At 46.0% G+C, this 24504-nt stretch overlaps 1 protein-coding gene across 1 annotated transcript; it reads right to left on the reverse strand.

Annotated features, from left to right (window-relative positions):
• Positions 1-1447: 1447 nt before the first annotated feature.
• Positions 1448-19467, reverse strand: paxip1 (PAX interacting (with transcription-activation domain) protein 1). The gene is made up of 21 exons (XM_072710835.1): positions 19270-19467; positions 18338-18472; positions 17985-18028; positions 16432-16495; positions 16185-16295; positions 10801-11424; positions 9916-10726; positions 9688-9782; positions 9257-9352; positions 7892-8029; positions 7598-7719; positions 6442-6626; positions 6050-6093; positions 4904-4971; positions 3980-4082; positions 3577-3745; positions 3003-3103; positions 2560-2694; positions 2344-2419; positions 2190-2254; positions 1448-1856 (listed from the first exon to the last, which is right to left on the reverse strand). Exons 1-21 carry the CDS (start codon positions 19348-19350, stop codon positions 1845-1847), a joined length of 3279 nt encoding a protein of 1092 aa, XP_072566936.1. The 5' UTR covers positions 19351-19467; the 3' UTR covers positions 1448-1844.
• Positions 19468-24504: the final 5037 nt, after the last annotated feature.

The following is a 24504-nucleotide window of genomic DNA, read 5'->3' on the forward strand; positions in this document are numbered from 1 at the left end:
AACTTAATCAAAGATTTATATCCTAATTAACGTTTATTAGCTGAACTTACAAGTGCGTCAATTAACGTGTATGCAAATCCAACTAAGACATTGTAATTTCAGTTAATCATGTAGTACATTTGACTTCTGCTTTTTAAACACATCATTCTTTACGTTCTTCAGAATTAAACCTCATATGAACACACATAAAAATATGTACATAATGCAAAAATATTATTTTTTTGTATGTTCAAGTACACCATGAATATTTAATAACCACTCAAAGAGCAATAACTGTATGTTTTTAAGATTGTCATGTTATTCACATAGTATTGTAGTAACATGTTAATACATTAATTAACTGGATTTTGTGGTTATAGGAAATCTCACCCATTATACTTACACAGATGGTGTCATACTGCGTCAAACTTTTGTGATCTTTGCCCTGTCTGTATAGCATTTCAAAAGCAGGTTTAAACATTTTAACGGTACTAAATTATCCAGATCAGGCCATGGTGACTAAAATCAATCATCATCATCATAGATAGATAGATAGATAAAACTATTAGCTATTTTAAGCTATATTTATTATTTGTTTCAGAAACCATAATGCTTCTCTTTTATGGGTATTCAGATTTTAGATCTATCGAGTGAATTAGTTTCCTTTTCGCGTATTTAGACTAATCAAATGACACATTGTTTCATACATTTAGAAATGAGTCAAAATGCTTGTCTAACGAATTATAAAGCGAATTAAATTAGCAATGATATTTTTTAATGGCTTGATCTGGACAGAAGACCATTTTCCCACCAAAAGCTTGTTCTTGTCTGAACATCATAATGCCGTCCATGAGTAACGGCGACTTTACCGTTAACTCGCAGCGAGAACAGCCGATAGCCATTTTTTCCCAGTCCCACTCAAGCCTCCGCATCTCTCGGGCGATTCTGGTGCGTGACCTTGAAGAGGCAGCTCTAATTTTGCTCAATTTTTTTTTTCCCGTACGCCGACCGCCCAAGGCTACGCGCCCAAAGGGACCTGGGGGAGCGGCTGACGGCGGAGAAATTAGCGGCAGCCAATTTTCTGAAATCAGTAAGTACTCCAATACTTCATTAACAATTAATTAAATCAAGTCTATTAGGAATAATCACTTAAAAATAAAATTAGACACGTACACTTCGCCTCCATCAAGTTTTAAGTTTCATAAAGATTAGCTTAAAACTTCATTGTGGTTATAATCCCAAAACAATGAGTGAATCGTGTGCGTGTGCCCTGATGTGGGACGCATGTCTGCCTAGCGGGCCCCCGGCCTGGTGCCCTTGGCTGCCTGGGATGGGCTCCAGGCCCCCCCCCCCACAGTAACATTTAGTGTCGAGGAATCACCCATTCTCATGCGATAAAGCCTGGTGTGTCAACTCCCTGCAAACCACAACCTGACGGGTCACCCAAGAAAAAGGACAGGAACACGACTGGCCGATTACAAGGTGACAGCCACAAAGTTTTATTTGAAAATCATGAAAGGGAACAAAAAGAACACGTGATTAAGAACTTTACAGTAAAAAACATTTATTTTGATCTATAATTTAAAGTCTTTAAAAATAACAGCTTTTTCTTTTTACGTTCAAGTTTTACTGTCATCACTCAATTCTTTAAAAAAAAAAAAAAATGCAACGACATTGATTCCGAGTAGTAACTGTATATAAAATATTGCAGACTGATAACCAGCATCACGCAGCTGTACATTACTACTGCCCAGACCGGCAGGAACCTGTTCGGCCTTCTCCAGTGTTGGCCGTCCAGAGGCGGGAGGAGGAGGATCGCCCGGGGGGGGGCCTGTAAGGACCAATCGCGTCCACAGGAGGCTCCATCATGTGAATTTATATGTGGCATTGTTAAGGAAGCGGACGGGTGCACAGGAAGAGCATGGGCGTGCTAACACGGCAAGCAGAGCCTTCTTGGGGCCTTTCAAGAAGAAAGGGTTCAAAAAAAGCTACAATAAAAGGACCCCCGACTGTGGTTTGTAACATTATAACCAGCAATCAGAAAAGCTTTTATTACTGGAACCTAGAGCACCTTAAATATTTGTTGTGCTCCATTACTTACCAAGGTACGTTGGACAAGAGCACAGTGATTCAAAGAGAAGAAAAAAAAAATCCGTATTATTGTGATTTTATAGCATTTAGGTTTGTTAGTGGTAGATGTCTAGAAAAGGATATGAATCATAGTCCAAGGTCTGCGTCAGCACCCCCGTTAGGACGAACTCTGCGTTGTGGACATCTGGAACAGGAAGAGCCTCAGGTTATACCAGGCCATGCAAACGCACCGCGCACCCAACCGAGGTTCTGAACACAAATTTCGCGGCTTACCGATGTTCTTTAAGAAATATTCTCTGCATAGGTGGAGGTCATTCTCACAAGATATTAATATGATCTCCGGAAGGCTCTGAGGAGGGTAAAGGGAACAAAAAATGACGAGCTACGTAAGAAATGTCTTCCGATTTGGGGGGCGTCGCATACAACGCTGCCACCCGATCGTTATCGCTTGCGGATGCGACCCCGACACCCCGGGCTCTGCCACTCTACCTTGTTCTGCTTGTGTTCCATCACCTTCCGGAAAGACGGCTGCTTGGCCAGGACTTTCCCCCCCGCACATTCCACTATGGCCTTCATGGTGGTCAGGCTGGGACAGATCCCGGGGGTGATGTAGAAGTACTTCCCCTAGAAGTAGATGTACTCATCTGAGCCTCTGGCATTTCAGCCGTCCCCACAACTCACAATAGCCTACATTTCATACATTTACTAGAACGTTTATTCAGAGTGATGGATTATTTTGAAAGTGGGGTCAAATAGACCCTGGACCATTTGGGGCTTAAGGGCTTTGCTCAGGGTCCCAACGATAAAATCACTCCACCGACTATGCGATTAGAACCAGCACCCACCATGTATGTGCTGTTTGTTCCCGTTCTGTGTGTGTGATAACAGGAAGACGGCATGACACCGTGGCCCCCCCACGTCCCCCCGCTCACCTTGAACAGAGGTGCCGTCCGCGCCCTCTTCAGCGACTCCTCCAGGCTGAAGCAGAACAGCACCTCCGCCTCGGCGTCCCTCAGCATGAAGTTCTGCTCGTCTGTGGACACAGGGCCCCGCGGTCAGGCCTGCCTCTCGCGCACCGCGGTCAGGCCTGCCTCTCGCGCACCGCGGTCAGGCCTGCCTCTCGCGCACCGCGGTCAGGCCTGCCTCTCGATCACCGCGGTCAGGCCTGCCTCTCGCTCACCGCGCCCTGGCCACACGAGGCTATACCAAGCTTTTGGTTCATCATCTCAAATGAGGGGGACCAAACCGATACCTGGCTTTTTCGTCAATTTTCAATGGTCCATTTTCATTGGTACACTTTTACTGGTCCATTTTCATTGGTTACTAGTTAACAGACTCTAGTCACTAATAAACAGTATTTTTTTTTCCCCACTGATTTTTTTTCTAAATATAACACAAAATAATTCATGTCAAAATAACGTTAAAAGGCACTCTGCGATTAAAAGTCCACCATGAAAATAACAGGTAATTACCGAATTAATACACGGCTACTACAACGGAACATACCGGCAAATTTCTGGGCTTTCCAGCTTTCCTCCAGCCACTCGGGCGTGACGATGTGCTTCACGATGGAAACGGCCGTTAGGAATTTGACGGTGCGGGTCACCTTGCCCGCGATGAGGTGGGTGCACTTCTGGGCACTCTCGGCCACCTCCCCCCCGAGCTCGTACAGCTTCTGCACAGGCGACACGGAGACGAGCGCCTGAACGCGCAAACCTCTCTTCTCAGGAAACACATACATGCCCTCTACAGGTCATATGAATAAATCTCTTCAGAAGCTCAGCCAATGGGTCGAAGAACGCTGCGTTATGATTGGAGAAGTGGTGCCATCTCACTGTTAGGAGGAAACTGACTGGACGACACAGGAAGACAGATGTGTACCGTGACTCCTCCCCCCACAGATGGTTACCTTTATGTACAGCTGGACCTGCATGGGCTCAAACCCCGTGAAGAAAACGTACGGGGTGGACTCTGCCGGAAGCTTCTTCAAGGGCGTCGGCAGCTCCTCAAGCCTGCGAACGAGTGAGCGGCGGATGGAGAGTGAGGTTATCGTGTGACCTGCTGCCCATGAAACGAATTCAAGACAAAACATAAAAAATTACAAAATAAACGTCACCGACCCCCTGCCTCTCCCAGCCCTTGCTAAGGAGAAACAAAAAAACGTCAGCGCCCTGCCCAACACTGCCCCCTAGTGTCTCCCCACCACTCACTCATATTCCTGGGTCCTTCACCCAATGCTGAAAAAAACCATGGACATAGCTCATGGGCTTTCTTATGGATCACCTCGTTTCATTCACAGGCATTTTTCAGATTTCCAGATGGTGTGCTGTTTACCCAGAGCGTCAACAAACATCCGGAAAGCATTTCCCCCCTGCCTGATTCATTTCTAGTAAATGTCACTGGTACTGATGATGTAGGTCAGGGTTCCCCAGTACCTGGGGGGCCAGAATCCAACACAGTTTGCAGATTTCCCTGCTTAAACACATCTTACTCAGCTAATTACCAGGTTCAGTCAGTGTGTTTGAACAAGAAATTCTGTAAAGTAAGTTGGATTCTGGCCCTCCAGGACCAGAACTGGGGAACGTTGATGTAGGTCATCCTCTGAACTGCAATGTACTGGTTACGACCATCTAAGAAGCATTAATATGCTGATGTGTGAACCGTAATGGAGGCAGCGGATTAAGAACATAAGAAATTTACAAAGGAGAGGAGGCCATTCGGCCCATTATGCTGCAGGACACAATGATTTACAAATAGTAAATATGGAATCAAACAAGAAAACACCAGATGAATGGAGGGATACTGAGGGATGAGCCATGGAGATTTATCTCACCTGGGCTTCTTGGTAGGAGGCTGGGAGCTGGACTCAGTCTGCTTGTGCTTGTGCTGAAGGCGGATGCTCTGTGATCGACACACAAACCATTATGGAAGAAACTAAAACAAGGCAAGGTCTCAGAGCGGGTTTCTGACATGCCCTCCAGCAGACATCAGGAGCATGCATGCTAACGTGCTAACACACCTACGACTCAACCAGACAGGGGTTTCTGACATATCCTTTAGCAATGATAAGGAGCATCCAGGCTAACGTGATAACACACCTACGACAACCAGAAAAGGGTTTCTGACATATGCTTTAGGAGTGATAATGAGCATCCAGGCTAACGTGCTAATATACCTACGACTCAACCAGACAGGGGTTTCTGACATATCCTTTAGCAATGATAAGGAGCATCCAGGCTAACGTGCTAACACACCTACGACTCAACCAGACAGGGGTTTCTGACATATCCTTTAGCAATGATAAGGAGCATCCAGGCTAATGTGATAACACACCTAAGACTCAACCAGAAAGGGGTTTCTGACATATCCTTTAGGAGTGAAAAGGAGCATCCAGGCTAACGTGCTAATACACCTACGACACAACCAGAGAGGGGTTTCTGACATATCCTTTAGGAGTGAAAAGGAGCATCCAGGCTAACGTGCTAATACACCTACGACACAACCAGAGAGGGGTTTCTGACATATCCTTTAGGAGTGATAAGGAGCATCCAGGCTAACGTGCTAATACACCTACGACTCAACCAGAGAGGGGTTTTTGACATATCCTTTAGGAGTGATAAGGAGCATCCAGGCTAACGTGCTAACACACCTACGACTCAACCAGAGAGGGGTTTCTGACATATCCTTTAGGAGTGATAAGGAGCATCCAGGCTAACGTGCTAACACACCTACGACTCAACCAGAGAGGGGTTTCTGACATATCCTTTAGGAGTGATAAGGAGCATCCAGGCTAACGTGCTAACACACCTACGACTCAACCAGAGAGGGGTTTCTGACATATCCTTTAGGAGTGATAAGGAGCATCCAGGCTAACGTCACACCTACGACTGAACAAGGCAGGGGTTTTTGATATGCCCTCGGGTAGAGATTATGAGCATGCACGCTATGACGCTAAGACAGAGCACAGACAGAGACTCACCACCAGCATTTCTGTGGAGACCTTCACGGGGTTTCTCCAGGCAGCTGCATGACAAAAATACACCACATAACTCCTCAACACAAGCCTTCCATTGCCTTCCATTCTTATGTGGACAGCTAATGAAACACATAAAAGAACACAGCATAGCTAAAAACAGGGAGGGGGGGCAATTCATTATTTTACATGCATTCATTACACTCCACTTTTTTAATAAGTGATATTTACTAGAACACCACACGGCACACGGCAGATTGCAGCCAAAGTGAGAAATGGCACTTGCCTGGACCAAGTGTTTAACCGCCATGCCACCTGCTGTTTGTCTGTTAATATGCAAGCTGTCGGGCGTTTCGCCTCCTCCTCACAGCGTCAAAACGGCAGAGCGGGTCACTTACCCAGCAGGTTCTGCACCAGGTGCGGACTGGGCGCCAGCGGTTCCGGGAGTCCGAATGTCGCATAGCGGCTGTGCTGGATCTGCCGCAGGGCCTCGAAGTTGCCCAGCAGGACGTCACACAGCCACTGGGCATTGACGCAGGGGATCCTCCATTCCTTGGCTTTTTCGTACTTTAGCCCGCTAGCCCTGAGTTCGGAGGGGTCGGGGGGAGGGGTGGGGGTTTCCCTGGATAAGCCACTCCTTACACCTCAGCTGTTACAACATTTCTTCTTAGCCGATACAACAGTGATGACATAAATCCCACCATCCGGAACACAAATCGTGACGGCGGAATGTCAGCCACATAAACAGGTCATGAAAGCGGTGGAAGCCCGAGCGAGGGGAAACGCCACATGGAAAGCGAGTTGACTCAGAAATAATTATATCACAATCACACACACAGCCGCTTAGGTGAGTCATATTAGGCCGATTAGCAGGACATGTCAGCTATAGAAGAGCTGTGAAACTTCAATATGTGAGTTTTCAAAGCAACAGGAGGCAGCTTTGTTGGGTCCTGTATGACGGCGCTCTAATCAGGCAGAGGGCGGCCATCCTCCTTATCAAGCCCCTGATATTGATACATTGCTACGCGTTTCCCTCGTTTTGTCCAACTCCATATTAAATAATAACGCTAACACTTTACTTGACGGGACACAAATACTAGTAACTCAGTTACTACTGAAGTATAAATCGTGAACAAACCGTGAACAAATATAGATGCTACTTGAGATAAAAGACGCGTCACGATTCGTTAACGACGAACAAACATGAGGTCAGAGCTTCACTTGTGTTGTTCATTACTTGTTCCTTCAGTGGTTCCTTCAGTATTTCACAAAGGTTCACAGAATTAACAGATACAGGAACAAATACAGCAATTGTTTGAGATGAAGAATGCGTCACAATTCATTAATGATGAATTAGCACGAGATCACTATGTAGCTAAGACTTAGTTTGTGGTTAATTAATACATTAGTAACAGTATAACACTATATTATTTGTGTCCCATGAAGTAAAGTGTTACCATAATAAGAGTGTAACATGCAAACAAAGCTACAGCCCTAGGGCGTGTTTCACACACGGTTACGCCCTCATCTCTGGCCAGAGAGGACAGCACTTACTCTTTACAGATGAGGACCGTGTTGCTGCGACACAGGTAACCCGTGTACCTGGCCCCCGCCAGGTAGGCCATGAGCTTCAGGTCGTCCCGGTCCGTGTCCACGAAACCGGTCACGGAAATAATCTGCGGGTCGCACGATTTAAAAAAAAATAAACCCAAAAAAGTCTGCTTAATTCCATATAACCTCAGATAACTAGCACCCACCTAACAACCAACCTGAAATTACATGCACAGAAATTCTGACCAACGCCCCCCCCCTCCAGTTAGAATGGTGCTGACAGGAAGTGATGCGTACATGCTGGGAGCAGGGTTTGGCACCAGGTGGGAATGCGAACGGCACGTGCAGCATCCTGTGGGGTGGGGCCATCTTCTTCTTCCTCAGGATGGTGTTGAGCCAGTGGGCCGTGACACAACGCTTCCCCTCTCGCAAGGCCTGGGCCACATACAAGGGCAGACAACCGCTCAGAGATGCTTAAACACACTGGCGGACAGATGCACAAATGGAGAGACAGAGACAGGCAGAGACATAGACACAGACAGACAGTGAGAAAAAGGTACAGACAGCCACACAAAGGGAAAGGGAAACGGCCAGAGACAGGCACAGATAGAGAGACAGAAAGACAGACAGACAGCCACACAGACAGTCAGTCAGAGAAAGACAGCCACCCAGAGGGACAGAGAGAAAGAGGGAGCGAGAGAGACACAGAGAGACAGAAAGCCACACAGACAGGCACACAGAGACAGCCAGACAGAGACTGACAGACACAAAGAGAGACATAGACAGCCACAGATAACCAGACACAGCCAGAGAAATATCCAGACATAGACAGAGACAGACAGACTTGGATAGAGTGACAGACAGAGAGACAGACAGACTTAGATAGAGTGACAGACAGACAGAGCGAGGCGCATAGACAGACAGACAGACAGACTTGGATAGAGTGACAGACAGACAGACAGACTTGGATAGAGTGACAGACAGACAGACAGACAGACAGACTTGGATAGAGTGACAGACAGACAGACAGACTTGGATAGAGTGACAGACAGACAGACAGACAGACTTGGATAGAGTGACAGACAGACAGACAGACAGACTTGGATAGAGTGACAGACAGACAGACAGACAGACTTGGATAGAGTGACAGACAGACAGACAGACAGACAGACAGACAGACAGACTTGGATAGAGTGACAGACAGACAGACAGACTTGGATAGAGTGACAGACAGACAGACAGACTTGGATAGAGTGACAGACAGACAGACAGACAGACTTGGATAGAGTGACGGACAGACAGACAGACAGACTTGGATAGAGTGACAGACAGACAGACAGACAGACTTGGATAGAGTGACAGACAGACAGACAGACAGACTTGGATAGAGTGACAGACAGACAGACAGACTTGGATAGAGTGACAGACAGACAGACAGACAGACAGACAGACAGACTTGGATAGAGTGACAGACAGACAGACAGACAGACTTGGATAGAGTGACAGACAGACAGAGCGAGGCGCAGAGACAGACAGACAGACAGACTTGGATAGAGTGACAGACAGAGTGACAGACAGACAGACAGACAGACAGAGCAAGGCGCAGAGACAGAACCACAGGAAATCACACATGACAGTATGTGCATAGGGGGCAGCACTCACCTGGACGTACATATTGCTGACCTGGCTCTCACACAGGAGGTGGGTACAGCGGCTGCTCAGGGACGAATCCACAGTCCCGCCGTAAGACTGGATGATCTGCAATACAGCAGCAGTAGCTCAGGTCCCGTAGTCTCTAGGTCACAAGTGTAGTGCACAAGTGTAGTTGCCCTTCCGGGTCAACGGCCGGACCGCCTCAGTAGGGATGTGGTGCAGCACACAGGAAGCTGACATGACAGAGCAGGCGCCTCAGGTCACAGGGACCCGCAGAGTAACACCGGACATCCTCTCATGGCGGCGATGTAACACGATGCACATCAGGAGGTAGAGTACCTCGCTCCGACATGAAACAGCACAGAATCACCCAAGATTTTCATCTTGAACAAGCTGAAAGCTGCCCCCCCCCCCTCCGTGGGGGAAACTACGAGACTCACCCGCTTCCACGTGACCAGCAGCTGCTTATCCGCCATCTGCTCGGGATAGTCGGCGATGGAGAAGACGCAGCCGGCCAGGAAGCTGTCCTCGGGAACTACGGGGGAGGTTTACATACCCGTTAGTCTCGCCTAGTGATGGGCACCTTAATGTCTGATCTGTCAGGATTATCGTCTGGCTACGGGTGTTACGATCTGACAGCTTCAAGAAGAACGTGACCCGGGCCTTACTGTCTAAGCCTGGCTCGTGGCCGAACAGCTGCTGAGGCTGTAGGGGCTGCAGGGGGCCCGGGTGCTGCAGGGGCTGCTGGGAGTTTGGGCCTTGAAGCTGCTGGTGCTGTTGCTGATGCTGATGTTGCTGCTGTTGATGCTGTTGTTGGAGATGGTGCTGCTGCTGCTGCAGTTGCATGTGTTGCTGCTGCAGCAGGTGCTGCTGCTGCTGCTGCTGTAGATGTTGCTGCTGCTGGTGGTGCAACTGCTGATGATGGTTTTGCTGTAGATGTTGTTGTTGCTGCTGCTGCTGCTGCTGCTGCAACTGCAGCTGGAGCTGTTGCTGCTGCTGCAAATGTTGCTGTAATGCATGCTGTTGTAATGCATGCTGCTGTTGCGGCTGCAGTGGGGGCCGAAGCATCTGCTGTGGACGAATCTGCTGCTGCTGCTGCTGCTGCTGCATGAAGGCATGCGGCGGCTGTTGCAGCTGCTGCGAGAAGACTTGTTGCTGATGTGGTTGTTGCAAGAACTGGTGCTGCTGCTGTTGCTGCTGCAGGTAGCCCTGCGGGGGACCCTGCTGCTGCTGTTGCTGCTGTTGCATGAGCTGCTGCGGCGACATGTGGAGAAGTGGATGGTGCTGTGGGTGCTGATGCTGCTGCTGTTGCACCTGCAGCGGCTGCGGGATTCCATGCGACGGAGGCTGCTGGGCCTCTGCTGCGATGGGCTGGGGCTGCGGCTTGACTTGGTTGAACAGAAGAGGATTCTGGTGGCCCATCTGGGCCTGATTTGACTGCTGCTCGACCTTTGGCGGCGCTGAAAGACTCTGTAAAATCTGTCAGAAACAAATGCGCGTTAGAAGATACGCATCTCAATGGCGCGCAGAAGATCGACTGCATCATGACATACCTGGGTCACGTTGGAGGGCCTGGGCACCTGCTGGATGTCGGTGTTGTTGGTGATGTTCCTCAGAGTCCGTGCAGTGGGGTTCCAGGGTCCCATGACGTCGGGCCTGTCCAAGGCTGCAGAGCCCTGCCCAGGACCCAACATGGCAGCTCTGCCATCAGGGGGAGTAACGCCAGGTAAGGGGGGCACAGTGGCACACAGATTGATGAGGCCCGAGTCTCTGTCCTGTAGCCTCCGCTTCACGGAGGTGGGCTGGGGCACCTCCGCGGGGGTCCAGTTCAGGTTCCGCTCCTCTTTTTCCGGGGATGAGTCGGAGGAGTCGTCGAACATGAGCTCATCCCGCCGCTCGAGCTTCGGAGACGGCCCGCGGGTCGTGCTCAGCGGGGAACCGTCCCGGGAGAAGGGAGGGCTGGAACGGCGGGAACGCCGCTCCACATAGCTGCCGTCCGACTGAGAACCGCGGTCGTACTCCTCCTCACTCTCCTCCTCTTCCTCCTCCTCCTGATAGGTCAGCCGTGGATGGTAGGGGGCCTCTTCTTTCCTGCTCTTCTCCGCCACCGAGTGCAAAATCCACTCCGGAGTGACGATCTTAATGCCGCTGTGTTTGAGAGCACACTCATACTTCTCCTAAGAGGCGGGAGGCAGGCCACCATCAGAATCCAATTCGCACGTATGACACATATTCCATCTGCTACCCCATACGCCCAGGGAGGAACAACTGCTGCAATCTCTAGCTCAGCTGGTCTATTTAACAAAGAGCAAAACAATCTAGTTCCAAACAAGAGCCAAGTGGTCAACGTATTAGAAAAGATAGAATCGTTACACATGTTTGAATTAGGGGTGCAAAGATGCATCAATATGAAAAAATTATTAAGGTGGCAATTCCACCTTAAACAATTTCTGATCTGAAGCAATTTTTGGGGGCGAACCCAAACCTTCTTCAGGGTTGCATGCTCTCACGTTCACGTGCCGTCGACAGACACACAAAGCACCAGTACGGGCACACAAATTCCCAAAACGTAGGACGGCAGAACCAAATTCATTAACATTCAAAGAGGTAGAGCTACCTGGTAGACTTTGCTCTACGATGCTTTGGGGAAACTTGCCCCTGTTTTTTAGCACACAATGTTCACTCTTATGGTTAAGATTATCTTTGTGCTATAATGCTTTTGGAAAACAAAAGCAAAAAAAAAAAAAAAAAAATTTATTTTTTTTTTAATTTTGCAAGCTATGGAACCAATGACCCGGAAGCAACTAACTAGCTAGCCAAGTAAAAAGTAATGTTAGCCTTAGAGATGCACGACATCTGGGTTAACATATTGGTATTAGCCAATATTTATTAAAAATAAAGATATTGGCATCGATCCAATCTGGGTCAATACTATCAGCTGAAATACACTGTATGGACATAAGTACTGGGACACCTGACCATTACATCCACAGGAACTTCTATGACATCCCATTCTAAATCCATAGGCATCAATATGGAGTTGGCCCCCCTCTGCAGTTATAACAGCTGCCACTCTTCTGGGGAGGATTTCCACAAGATTATGGAGTGTGTCTGAGGGAATTTTTGCCCATTCATCCAGAAGAGCATTTGTGAGGTCAGGCATTGATTATGAGCCAAGCCTTCATGCCCAACAATCTCCATTCTAGTTCATCCCAAAGGTGTTTGACGGGGTTGAGGTCAGGGTTCTGTGCGGGCGGGCCAGTCATGTTCTCCCACACCAAACTCACCCAACCATGTCATGCTGGAACAGAAAAGGGCCTTCCCCCAAACTGTTCCCATAAAGTCGGAAACATAGAATTGTCCAAAATGTCTTGGTTTGCTGAAGCATTAAGAGATTCCTTCACTGGAACTAAGTGGCCAAGCCCAACCCCTAAAACAATCCTACAATCCCTCCTCCACCAACCTTTACAGTTGGCACAATGCAGTCAGACAGGTGATGTTCTCCTGGCCAAACCCAAACTCATCTATCAGACTGCCAGACAGAGAAGTGCGATTCATCATTCCATGGAACGTGTTTCCACTGCTCTGGAATCCAGTGGCAGTGTGCTTTACGCCACTGCATCCCGCACTCGGCCTTGCGCTTGGTGATGTGAGGCTTGCATGCAGCTGCTCGGCCATAGAAGCCCATTCCATGAAGCTCCCGGCGCTGGGGTTAATGCCAGAGTCAACACACTGTTGGCACCTCAGTACTCAGCGACCCGCTGCTACTTTACATGCTCTGCCACTCTGTGGCTCAGTTTGTTGTTTCTTAAATGCTTCCGCTTTGCAATAATGCCATTTACAGTTGACGGGGGATCATCTAGCGGAGAAGAAATGTCATGAACTGACTAATTGGAAAGGTGGCATCCTATGACATCACCACGCTTGAATTCACTGAGCTCTTCAGAATGACCCATTCTTTCACAAATGTTTATAAACCTGACTGCATGGCTAGGTGCTTGATTTTATATACCTTTATCAATGGGTCTGAATGAAACACCTGATTTTGATTATTATGAGCTGTGTCTCAATACTTCTGTCCATGAAGTGTATAAACCTTTCAGTATTCAAAGTTAGCAGCACCAGAGCTAAAAACACTATTAAAATAATGGAGATGATTGCATTGGAAATCAGCCAACTTCCCTAGTTGAGCACGAGGGATTTCATCAGCTCATTCATCTCTTAGAAGATGTCTCAAAGTATCAGCCTGTGACATGTTTATAATTCATTATTAAATCTAGCCCGCAGATCGATCTTTGGTTTTCCACAGAATAAAAAACGATTTAACATCATTCCGCTAATCTGCGCCAGAAAGCTCAGCAAGCAGCACCGCCAGCAAACCCCCTATCAGCAAGCAGCACCACCGGCAAACCCCCTATCAGCAAGCAGCACTGCCGGCAAACCCCCTATCAGCAAGCAGCACTGCCGGCAAACCCCCCTATCAGCAAGCAGCACCGCCGGCAAACCCCCTATCAGCAAGCAGCACCACCGGCAAACCCCCTATCAGCAAGCAGCACTGCCGGCAAACCCCCTATCAGCAAGCAGCACTGCCGGCAAACCCCCCTATCAGCAAGCAGCACCGCCGGCAAACCCCCCTATCAGCAAGCAGCACCGCCGCCAAACCCCCTATAAGCAAGCAGCACCGCCGGCAAACCCCCCTATAAGCAAGCAGCACCGCCGGCAAACCCCCTATCAGCAAGCAGCACCGCCAGCAAACCCCCCTATCAGCAAGCAGCACCGCCGGCAAACCCCCCTATCAGCAAGCAGCACCGCCGGCAAACCCCCCTATCAGCAAGCAGCACCGCCAGCAAACCCCCTATAAGCAAGCAGCACCGCCGGCAAACCCCCCTATCAGCAAGCAGCACCGCCGGCAAACCCCCCTATCAGCAAGCAGCACCGCCAGCAAACCCCCTATCAGCAAGCAGCACCGCCGGCAAACCCCCTATCAGCAAGCAGCACCACCGGCAAACCCCCCTATCAGCAAGCAGCACCGCCGGCAAACCCCCCTATCAGCAAGCAGCACCGCCGGCAAACCCCCCTATCAGCAAGCAGCACCGCCAGCAAACCCCCCTATCAGCAAGCAGCACCGCCAGCAAACCCCCCTATCAGCAAGCAGCACCGCCGGCAAACCCCCCTATCAGCAAGCAGCACCGCCAGCAAACCCCCTATCAGCAAGCAGCACCGCCAGCAAACCCCCTATCAGCAAGCAGCACCGCCGGCAAACCCCCCTATCAGCAAGCAGCACCGCCGGCAAACCCCCCCCATCAGGTAGCTTGTTTTACCTTTTTCGGTACAGTTCACTAGTCAGCCTTTTGAAAATTTTACACTGGAGTGTTCTCCCAGATTAATAATAACAATAAAAATTAATGTTCTGAGATTTTACTTCCTTTGCATTCCATAATGTAATGAAGTTCCCATGGTGATATTTGTGAATTTTTTCAGCAAGGTTAAATGGTTTGAATTTAGGTTATTAAAAATAATTGAATAATCAATTTGTCAAAATTAATAAGGATAGCAATTAAAGATGGATGGAATCGCTCCTTCGGTAATTGTAATCAAATCGCCTTGGAACCAACAATTTACATGCTCAGTATACATATAAACTTAACATAATTAAATAATTAAGCAATCCACTTTTTCCACAATAGTTCCATATATGAAAACATACAACATCCATACTAGGTTTTCCCCATGTTAACAGATGACAAAGGGATTCTACACTCCTGCAACCACATATATAAAAGTCCAGGGAGACCGGAACGGCTGGAGGTGACAGTTTCTGAACGCTGAGAAAGATGTGAAAAGAACAGAATGTCATGCGAGACCACCTTGTTAGATTTTCATCTAAAAAGAATCAACTGGACTAAAAAAAAAAAAAAATATATGGAATAACAGGCAACTGAATAAAGGGCAATGACTGTCAAAGGGCTGACGAAACTCACTGCGGCGTAAAACAGACCTGATCAGAATCAGCAGCACTAACAGCATCTCTGCAAGTTCAGTTTAGCTATCTGGTAAGTCCAGCGCATTCAGGTAGACGCCGAATGCGATGATGGGGCTGTCTGAAGCCAGGGAGGGTTACGGTCCTGCTCAGCACTCCCCCAGAATTCCCCCCAGAAGTGGCCATAAACCCCCCAGTTCCCTTCCTGTCATAAGGGTTAAACAAAGTGCTCCCCTAAAGGCCTGACCAATAAAAACCAGTCCAAACCGGCCCAAACTGACGACAGGCAAACAGGCCCCTCAGACAACACTAGGACGAGGACCCGCACAAAGACCATCTTCTCCTTAAAGCTGATTAAAATGCAAAATGCGCAAAAATAAAACCACCTGTATTCCTGGCTAACTCCAAACTTAGCATTACGCTAGTCATTCTTAATCTCTTAGCAATACACTGTCCCTCCCAGGCCTCTTAGCATTATACTACCAATTCGTTGCTACCAATTCTGACCCCCTTGGCGGCACACTCACATTCCGAAACCCTTAGCATTACCCGAACCAATACAAGCCCCTTGGCAATAAAATAGCCACTTAGCATCACGCTAGCCATTCCAATTGCCTTTTACTGTCAGGACGTAAAAGGTGCCCAATCAACTGCATATAAAATACAAAGACAAAAACTCCAGGAGAAGAGCACTAAAAAAAGCCACTAAAAACAGCAGTTCTGAAAACACCGCCATTCTTTAGACTTTTATTAATATAATACTTTAAAAACATAAAAGTGTCTATTGACACGGAATTATTAACTGAGCTAACGCTTTGGCAGAGGAACTTGAAAATATTGATTTAAGCTTTCTAAATATATTATAGTAACATCAATTTCTCCACCACCATTAAAAAGGCAAAGACGGAAATAAAAAAACGGACAACAATAAACAGGGAGAAAGACAGATATAATTACCCCTTTCGGTTCGGGCACAACCAAGTGAGTGCACTTCTTGTTAAGATTAAGCTGACAGTCTCCTCCATAGAAAGTAATTAGCGCCCATAGAGCGTTCAGGTCCTCTGGCAGCTAAAAGGAGAGAGCGCAGGTCAGAGATACGATGCTTTCATTCCCCGTATGAGCAGAGTCATTCCCTGACACTGGTAACTCACTAACAAACAGTTACCAGGCATGGGTTGGAAGACATGAACCATGCTTCACGTACCTTGGGTAGACATGCAGTGACACCGAAGAATACCTGCCCAGATTCTGGGGAGAAACCTGTCACTCTGTAAAACGTGCACTAAGAAAAATATACCATTGTGTATTATACCAGGCATATAACTTTATCCAAAATGACATTTAGGAAAGCAGATGTTCAACATACTTATTTATACCAAATCATTACTAAAAGATTTCTGGGTGAAAACTCTTAGATACTCAGAACAAAAATGGCACAAACCAGATATTTCATATGTTTTAATGTACGTGACTCAAGGTATCTAGCTGCCAAATGATCTCACCATTACTTACGCTACCAGTCAAAGGTTTTTGCACACAATGACATTTTCTACATGTGCATGTTACTCACTTAACATTTACTAAAAATAAACTCAATATACATGTTCTTTGCTAACCAATGAGTTTACTGTCACTGTCTGAGTACCTTTATTAACAAGAAAATGTCATATCGTTCATAAAAGTAGCCTCCTCTAGCAGTATTAACAGCAGAGAACATTCCAGGCATTCTTTCTACAAGGTTACTTTGATTAACGATACGACATTTTCTTAATAAAGGCACTCAAATGGTGAGCAAAGAACATGTATATTGAGTTTATTTTTAGTTACATGGGATGAAAGTGTTAAGTAGTGCATTTAAAGTTAAAGGACAGCATAGAATGTGACCATGCCATCACCACACAAACAGTTAATAGGATGTCAGACATGCACTGTTACATACTCTATGCGTCCGTCCGTCCGTCCATCCGTCCGTCCATCCATCCATCCATCTTATAAAAATGTTTATCCTATTCAGGCTCACGGGGGGGGGGGGGGGTCTGAAGCCTATCCGGGATGGGTTGCCAACCCATCGCATGGCACACTCACACACACACACACACACACACACACACACCATTCACACACACCATTCGCTTGCCCAAGCACACCTACTGTTACATGCTCTTTCCATGTTATAAAGAGATTTTTTATTTGAGATTCTTCCATCTATAGTTGTTCACTCAACTTTCAAGTGCTAAAGAATTGAAAATCTGCAGTTTATGAAATAAATGAAAAAGCAGTAAAAATCTGTGGAGTGCAAACACTTTTGACTGGGAGTGTATATGTATACATGTTTATATATTTTTGCAGATTTCCACTACAATTTACATTCTATTTAATGTCTTTCGTGTGACTGTATGTTTAACTGTACGCCTCATGCACCAAAACTAATTCCTTGTACTTTTCATACTTGGCAAATAAAAGGATTCTGATTCAGAACAATTGTCCTGCACGCAACAGGGCTATGTGCGTTGAGCAATACACATCACATAACCAAACTTACTGTCAAAGTCTCAAGGGCCGTTCTGGCTTCAACTAGCTGTTTGAAAAATTTCACATGACATATATTTATCCATGACGACAGAACCAGCCCAGAAAAAGACAAAAACAAAGAAATAATGAGAACAGGGTGGCTGTGGCTGTGCTGTCGGCAGCTCAGGGGTGTCGGACTTTAGAGAGCTTGCAACCTAGTGTGTCCAGAGGACTGTAAAAGGATACGGAAGCAAGTCTCCACATCTCACAGACAAAATCACCCAAGCAGGCTGTAAGGAGAAAACATATATCAGATATTATATTAGTCACAATTGCTTCATCGTGTCACTGCACCTGACTGTGTTATTCCTAGTACCACTACAGCCATGTAAGATAAATAAATCTCTGTTCGGTTAAACAGGTCAATTAAATTTAAGCAAAACATTGAATATGTGCATTTATTTTTTGGTCCAGAATTCCATCCACGCAGAGGAGCTTCAATGTGACGTCATGCTAGACAGGCTGTTTAGCGACGTCAATCAGAATACAACACAAGTGAATCTGCAGCAAGTGTCTTTCGGGGCGGGAGGGGTGCGAACCTTGACGACAGGCAGGTCGAAGACCTCGCGGGACTCTCCAACTTCGGGATTGTCCCCATCCTCAGCTATGATGTGGGTGGCCAATGCATTGTAGGAGACCTCCTTTGCCTTACCTGCCTTGAGTAACTGCACCACCTAAAGAAACACATGCAGTAATCAACCTGACGCACAAAACACATAAGTACAAAGAATTATGCTGTTTAGTCAGTAAAAATTAAATTATAACGACTACCATGTGTGTAGGAACCGAGATATTAACCATTTGTTTACATTTACATATTTGTCACCAAAACCAAGAATCATACAAACGACGACATGTTATCTATTCTATTTAATAGCAATGAAAAAACACGGAACGGCAACATAAACAAGTACAGTGTCTGGCTGCCACTTATCATCACGTTTTGAAAACGTGTGTTAATGATACAGTAGCTGCCAGCCCATCTTCGCTCTCGGTCTCACTATATGGCAGGAAGTTAAACCCCGTGCGCCATCCGCTCATTACACAGCCCCGAGCATGCGCAGAACGAAGCGCATAATTCAGCAAGACATAGGAGTCAATCAATTAAAACACATACGGCTCATTTGCCAGGCATCGGTTTGAACAAAATAAGCACCGATAAGAGCACGAGAAAACCGACTCCGCAATATCAAACTCCGTGCAGCCACTCGATCGGCACTTTAATGCATTAGCAAGCTAGGTACGACCAAGCCAAGCAATTCACACCACTGCAGAATGGTAGCTATGAAAACTCTTAATTCTCAAAGGCAGTTTCAAAGGTAACTAATACGATCGTAACTTTTTTCCATGTGGAGGTTTCTCCCAATGCGCATGGAAGAGGTCCCCCCATTGAGCAATACTTGTTAGTGTTTTTTTTTTGTAAACAAGAACTGATAGCCAGTTAGCTATGTAGCTTTTAGGATCATTTCACCTTTTGGTCAATATCCCCAACCACGTAGAATTTGACATCTTTAAACAGCTCGTCCGGAACTTTCAGCTCCTCATCCGACATTATTTTGAAGAAGGTAATCCAGTGAAAAGAAGTGACTGATCAGCGGACACAAAACAACACAAAGTTATTTTCGTAGCAATATTTCTTCCTCTAACAGTACATAAGCGCCAAACAGTACTAAGCGCGCTTTGGGGCGTAAGCATTAGTCTCCGTAGGGGTGCATGAAGGACATTATACTCACTTTCGTTCATTTATAGGTTATGTTGCCAGATTTTATATGTTTATATATGTATATAAATACAAAATGTACTATTTCTGAGTTCACTGTACAACCATCGATGATTTATCGTGTTTACTAATTTGAAGCACTTTCGTGATTCCCCCCATGTATAAGAGTTTGAAAGTGGTAGGAGGGGCCAAATTCTGGGGTTTAGGCTTTGACGGTAAGGCGCCACATCGGTGTATGTATAAGCATTAACAGATAGACGCAATCAGAATAGCTGCTAAATTGTGGAAATTAGTGTTCTTCTCACTTGTCCACGAGTCAGCATTTTATGTCAGGACCACGCGTTCTTTAGATCTATTATGTTATCAAAGAAGTATGAACTACAAAGCGCCAAGAACACGCGGAAAATATGCGACGCATAACCTTAATGCTTTGTATGATAGTTTCATTAGTTCACTTTATTCGGGTCGTGCAATTTTATCCAAAGATTATAAATGTTTCCCTGTGTGGTCTTGCAGTCTCTAGCGCCATTTAAAGATCGTTGCCTCCTTTCTGTGCTGTTACTCTGTGTGTTACCCTGTGTTTCGCGTTTTGCAAATTAGGATATCCCTTTCAATTCTTGGAGAAGGATCAGACGAAGAGGGATGTTATAAGATGTGTTTTTTGGAGTTTATTTTATAAAAGCTTGTTCTTAGCCTCCACTATTTGCGAAGACGATAAATAAATATGGGACATAATATGGGAGTTCGTTTATGTGCTCAAACACCTCCAACATTGTGGCATTTGCTTAGACACCACGTGTGGGAATCTAAACTTGTATAATACTGTATAAAAGGTTAAACCTTTCACACCACTCTCAGCTCTAACGACAAGCCCTCTTTTCGGATAAAATCAGCAATGGTTTACTCACAGTACAATTTCCTTAGTCACTGCACCACCCGCCGCTTGTAAAAGTGGGCAGTAATCCGGGGGCCTTCCGGCCGCTAAACTTGCCTGAGTACTTCCGACTCCCTAACCAACGGAGAGACTTGACTGACGGGGGTGGGAGGTCGTCTCCACTGGCATTTGCATCTGCAGGCTGTGCAGCTTGATTAGACTCAAGGGTCTGTGAGTAACTCCACTTACTGTCGTTGGTATTCATGGCTGTCAATGTTCATCACCAGCTAGCAAAAAAAAAACCAAGCGCATTCACTGACAATACAAAGCAACAACAAACAAACAAATTTATTTTTGTATAGCACATTATCACAACATTACATCGTCTCAAAGCACTTTACAGCATCCCCACCCAAAGCCCCCAGTGAGTAAGCCATAGGCGACAGTGGCAAGGAAAAACTCCCGAGAAGGAAGAAACCTTGTGAGGGGCCAGACTCAAAGGGGGAGCCCATCCTCCAGAGGCCGGCAGGGAGAGTCAAATACAGTAAAATTTCAGACACAAACGGAGCAGGGGGGAGATGACAGCCGGTGCCAACGCTCCCTCCAATCGCCAGGCAACCAGAAGGCAGGGAGCGGGTTATACAAGGAAGATGACACAGGCAGAACGGCGAGCTGGATGCACGGACGTCATTGGTAGTGGCGACGTCACATGTTGCAGGGTCTGCTGGACATCTTGATAGACTGAGGTCTCCAAGCAGCACCCCCCAGGAGGAGTAGGGGAAATAAAATGTGCAATTAGTCAAAGTAGGGGAGACTATACGCAGGGCTAACAGTTAGGTGAGTGCAATATGAAATGCAATGTGCAAGCTCCGGCAGATATGGCTACGGCAGCATAAGTAGGAGGGAGAGGCAAGTGGGAATGCAGGCATGGGGAGTCCCTGAAATGTCAGCACTCCAATCCCACAAGCGATTGTGAAGCTAGAGTGACAGCACTGTCAATTCAGTTTATCCAAAGCCAATGGCACCGATCCCCACCCAGCTCTACACCTCACACTATAGGTTTAACTGGGAGTGAGAAGCTAGCTAGAGCTAGAACTAGTGTCCTTATAAGCTAAACTAAATAGGTGTGTTTTTAGTCTAGACTTGAATATTGAGAGTGAGCCTGAAACCCGCACATCCGGTGGAAGACCATTCCACAGCTGAGGAGCTCTACAGGAGAAAGCTCTGCAGCCTGCCGTAGCTCTTTCTACCCTGGGTACTAACAGATATCCCGCGCTTTGAGAATGAAGCAAGCGCAGGGGGTTGTATGAGGTCAGCAGATCATTAAGGTATTCTGGTGCAAGGCCATTCAGTGCTTTGTAGTTTAATAGCAGTATTTTATAGTAAATCTGAGACTTAACTGGTAACCAATGAAGAGAGGATAAGACTGGTGTAATGTGGTCAAATTTTTTAGTGTTTGTTAGATCTCTGGCTGCTGCATTCTGTACCAGCTGAATTTTATGTAAGGATTCAAAGGTTGTGGATAAACATTTAATCAAAATTGTTAATATATGAATGATTATGTATATATGTTGAAAATAATATGCATAATAATATCATATACAGTGGTACCTCAGAACTCGAATTTAATCCGTTCAGAACTCCGGATCGAATCCTAAAAAGTTCGAGTTGTGATCGAATTTTCCCTATAAGAAATAATGGAAAACCAATTAATTGGTTCCCAGCCCCAAAAAATTACACCTAAATATGTTTTTTTTTTTTAGCATTTAAACACAAAATGAACTGGAAAAAACAAGAAGAGCATATACTGTACTAAACACATCTAAGCACGTTTATCAAAACAGTAATTTGTAAAGTAAGAAAATGTATCCAAACAATGTGTAAAGTTAAAAAAAACAATGCGTCCTGCCCCGATCATCCGCTTCTTCCGTGTGCCACGCCCCCTCGTTAACCCCGTGTGGAATCCCCGCCTGATCGGCTATTTCTGGTTGTTGCCATTAGTCCTCTGTATTTCGTCCGTGTTTCAGTTTGTTTCCCCAGCCCGGTCATTGTATTGTCCGTCTGCGTTTTGCCTGCCTTACCTGTAATTAAACCCGGTATTCCCGATACCCTGACGTCTGCGTCTTTGTCTCCGTTCTGTCCCCGCTGGGCACCACAATATTATTATAATAAAATGTATTAATGGTTTATTATTAATATTAAAATAATTAATAAGAAATCTTTATTTTAAAATGTATTTTATTATATAATAATAATTACTGTTACTGTCTATCATTGTCTGAATGTATTTTTACTGTCTAAATATATGTATTCAGCTAGTGTAAACATGCAGGATGCTATCACAGCGAATGCCAGGCTGAGACTGAAGCGTTACCCTTTGTTTCCTCTGAGAGACGTGTCGCGTGACTCATTTCCCCGCGTGTACAAGTTATCTTAGGTCGGCGTTCACGGTTTGACTTCCGAGATTCAGATCGAGTTCTAGGTAATTTTTTTTTTCGAACTGGTTGGTTCGACTTTTAAGAAATTCTAGCTCTAATGAGTTTGAGAACTGAGGTACCACTGTAATTATGTGTAACAGTGTTTGCAAAACAACTAAACAACCTATAGAGGCTGTATATCGTCATCCTTCTATTCTGCATGATACATGTCTATCACGGAGTTGCACAGCGTGGTGCACAGTGTCCATACATGCAGCAGTAACAGTGATTAATGTCCAGGCCTTATTTATCAATGACATGGCCTGTGGAAAGAAGCTGTTTGAGCAGTGAGTTGATTTAGTTCTTAATGATGCTAAAGTGTTTAGCAGAGGGGAGCATTTGGGGGTCATCGTGTCACTGCTTAAGACAGAGCTTCCAGATGGAGATTGGGAAGCTGGTTGTCAGATTGCAACCAGAAGAGGTGGAACGGTCATCAGAGTCTTGGTTTATCCCATACCATTTAGCAGTGTTAGGCATTTCAGGTCCAGAAACTACAAATCCAGACCAAGATTTTGTTTCTACCAACCAGTTGAGTGCTCTGTGACTGTGACTCTTTATACTCAACTTGTTGGTAGAACCAAAATCTTGGTCTGGATTTGTGCAGCATAATGGAAAGAACAGAGTGGTTTTCAGCTGTCCATTCCAGTGTCAGGGTGACGATCTAAATTAGCCCCTCCTCCTATAACCTATACTAACTCCTTTATTTGTAGTGCTCCTTCAATTTAGAGAACGTAAGCTGGCTATCTCAAATGACAAGCTTGTCTGGATGCATGTGAGTGGTAGGTCTAGTCCTTTGGAACGACGCCATCGACTTTCTGTGCATAGTCAGAGGTACCATCGGAGGTTCTGTAGAACTGCACAGAAGTGACAAGGGACATGTATTGTGGGCTGTAGGGTGAGGATGCCAGTGGGCTTTCTCACTGCATCATGAACTTCATCTGCTTCTATGTGAACATAGATATTCCCTAGAAAACAGTTTGTTGTGTCTTAAATATAACAAGCTCTGTATTGTGAAACGCATCAAAACACTCCCCACGAAGAAGAGTAAGAGGAAATTTCTGGTAGGACAGGCAGACTGATTGGGCTCTTCATTGGCTCTTAATTCATTCATTGGGCATGAGCATTGAGCAAAGGCCCTTAACCCCGAACGCTCCAGGGGCTGGCTGACCCTGCCTTCTCATACTCACTGCTATGTTGCTTTGGCCAGAAGTGTCTGCTTGGGGGCCAGTATGCAGAGGTGGAGATTTCAGGTCCAGAGAGTACAAATCCAGACCAGGATTTTGTTTCAACCAACCAGTTGAGTATCTGTGACTGTGACTCTTTATGCTCAACTAGTTGGTTGAAACAAAATCCTGGTCTGGATTTGTACTCTCTGGGCCTGAAATCTCCACCTCTACCGGTTTGTGGCTTCCCCAGAACTGTCACATCACTTGAACAAGGCCTTTAACTGATCACAAAGGAGAGCACAATGGCATATGTTAAAAGAAGCATTCCGGTACTACAGTATTAACCTGTACTATAGCAAATAAAGCATCATCGTTTGGAGTAAATGTAATAAGACTATATCCACATAGAGGGATTTGAAGAAGGTCAGGAAGGGGAGAAGGAAATTTAGGGAGAGGGTTGAATGTAAGC

The sequence above is a fragment of the Paramormyrops kingsleyae genome, chromosome 4 (genome assembly GCF_048594095.1).
Source record: "Paramormyrops kingsleyae isolate MSU_618 chromosome 4, PKINGS_0.4, whole genome shotgun sequence".
Classification (NCBI taxonomy): Eukaryota; Metazoa; Chordata; class Actinopteri; order Osteoglossiformes; family Mormyridae; genus Paramormyrops; species Paramormyrops kingsleyae.

Bases quoted from the DNA above. Each gene is read 5' to 3' on its own strand.
- paxip1 (XM_072710835.1), bottom strand. From the start codon at position 19,350: ATGTCGGATGAGGAGCTGAAAGTTCCGGACGAGCTGTTTAAAGATGTC. The intron at 18,473-19,269 runs GTGAAATGATCC...GTGTTTCTTTAG, and splicing joins TTGGGGATATTGACCAAAAG to GTGGTGCAGTTACTCAAGGC. The intron at 11,425-16,184 runs GTAATTATATCT...CCCGCCTCTTAG, and splicing joins TTGTGCCCGAACCGAAAGGG to GAGAAGTATGAGTGTGCTCT.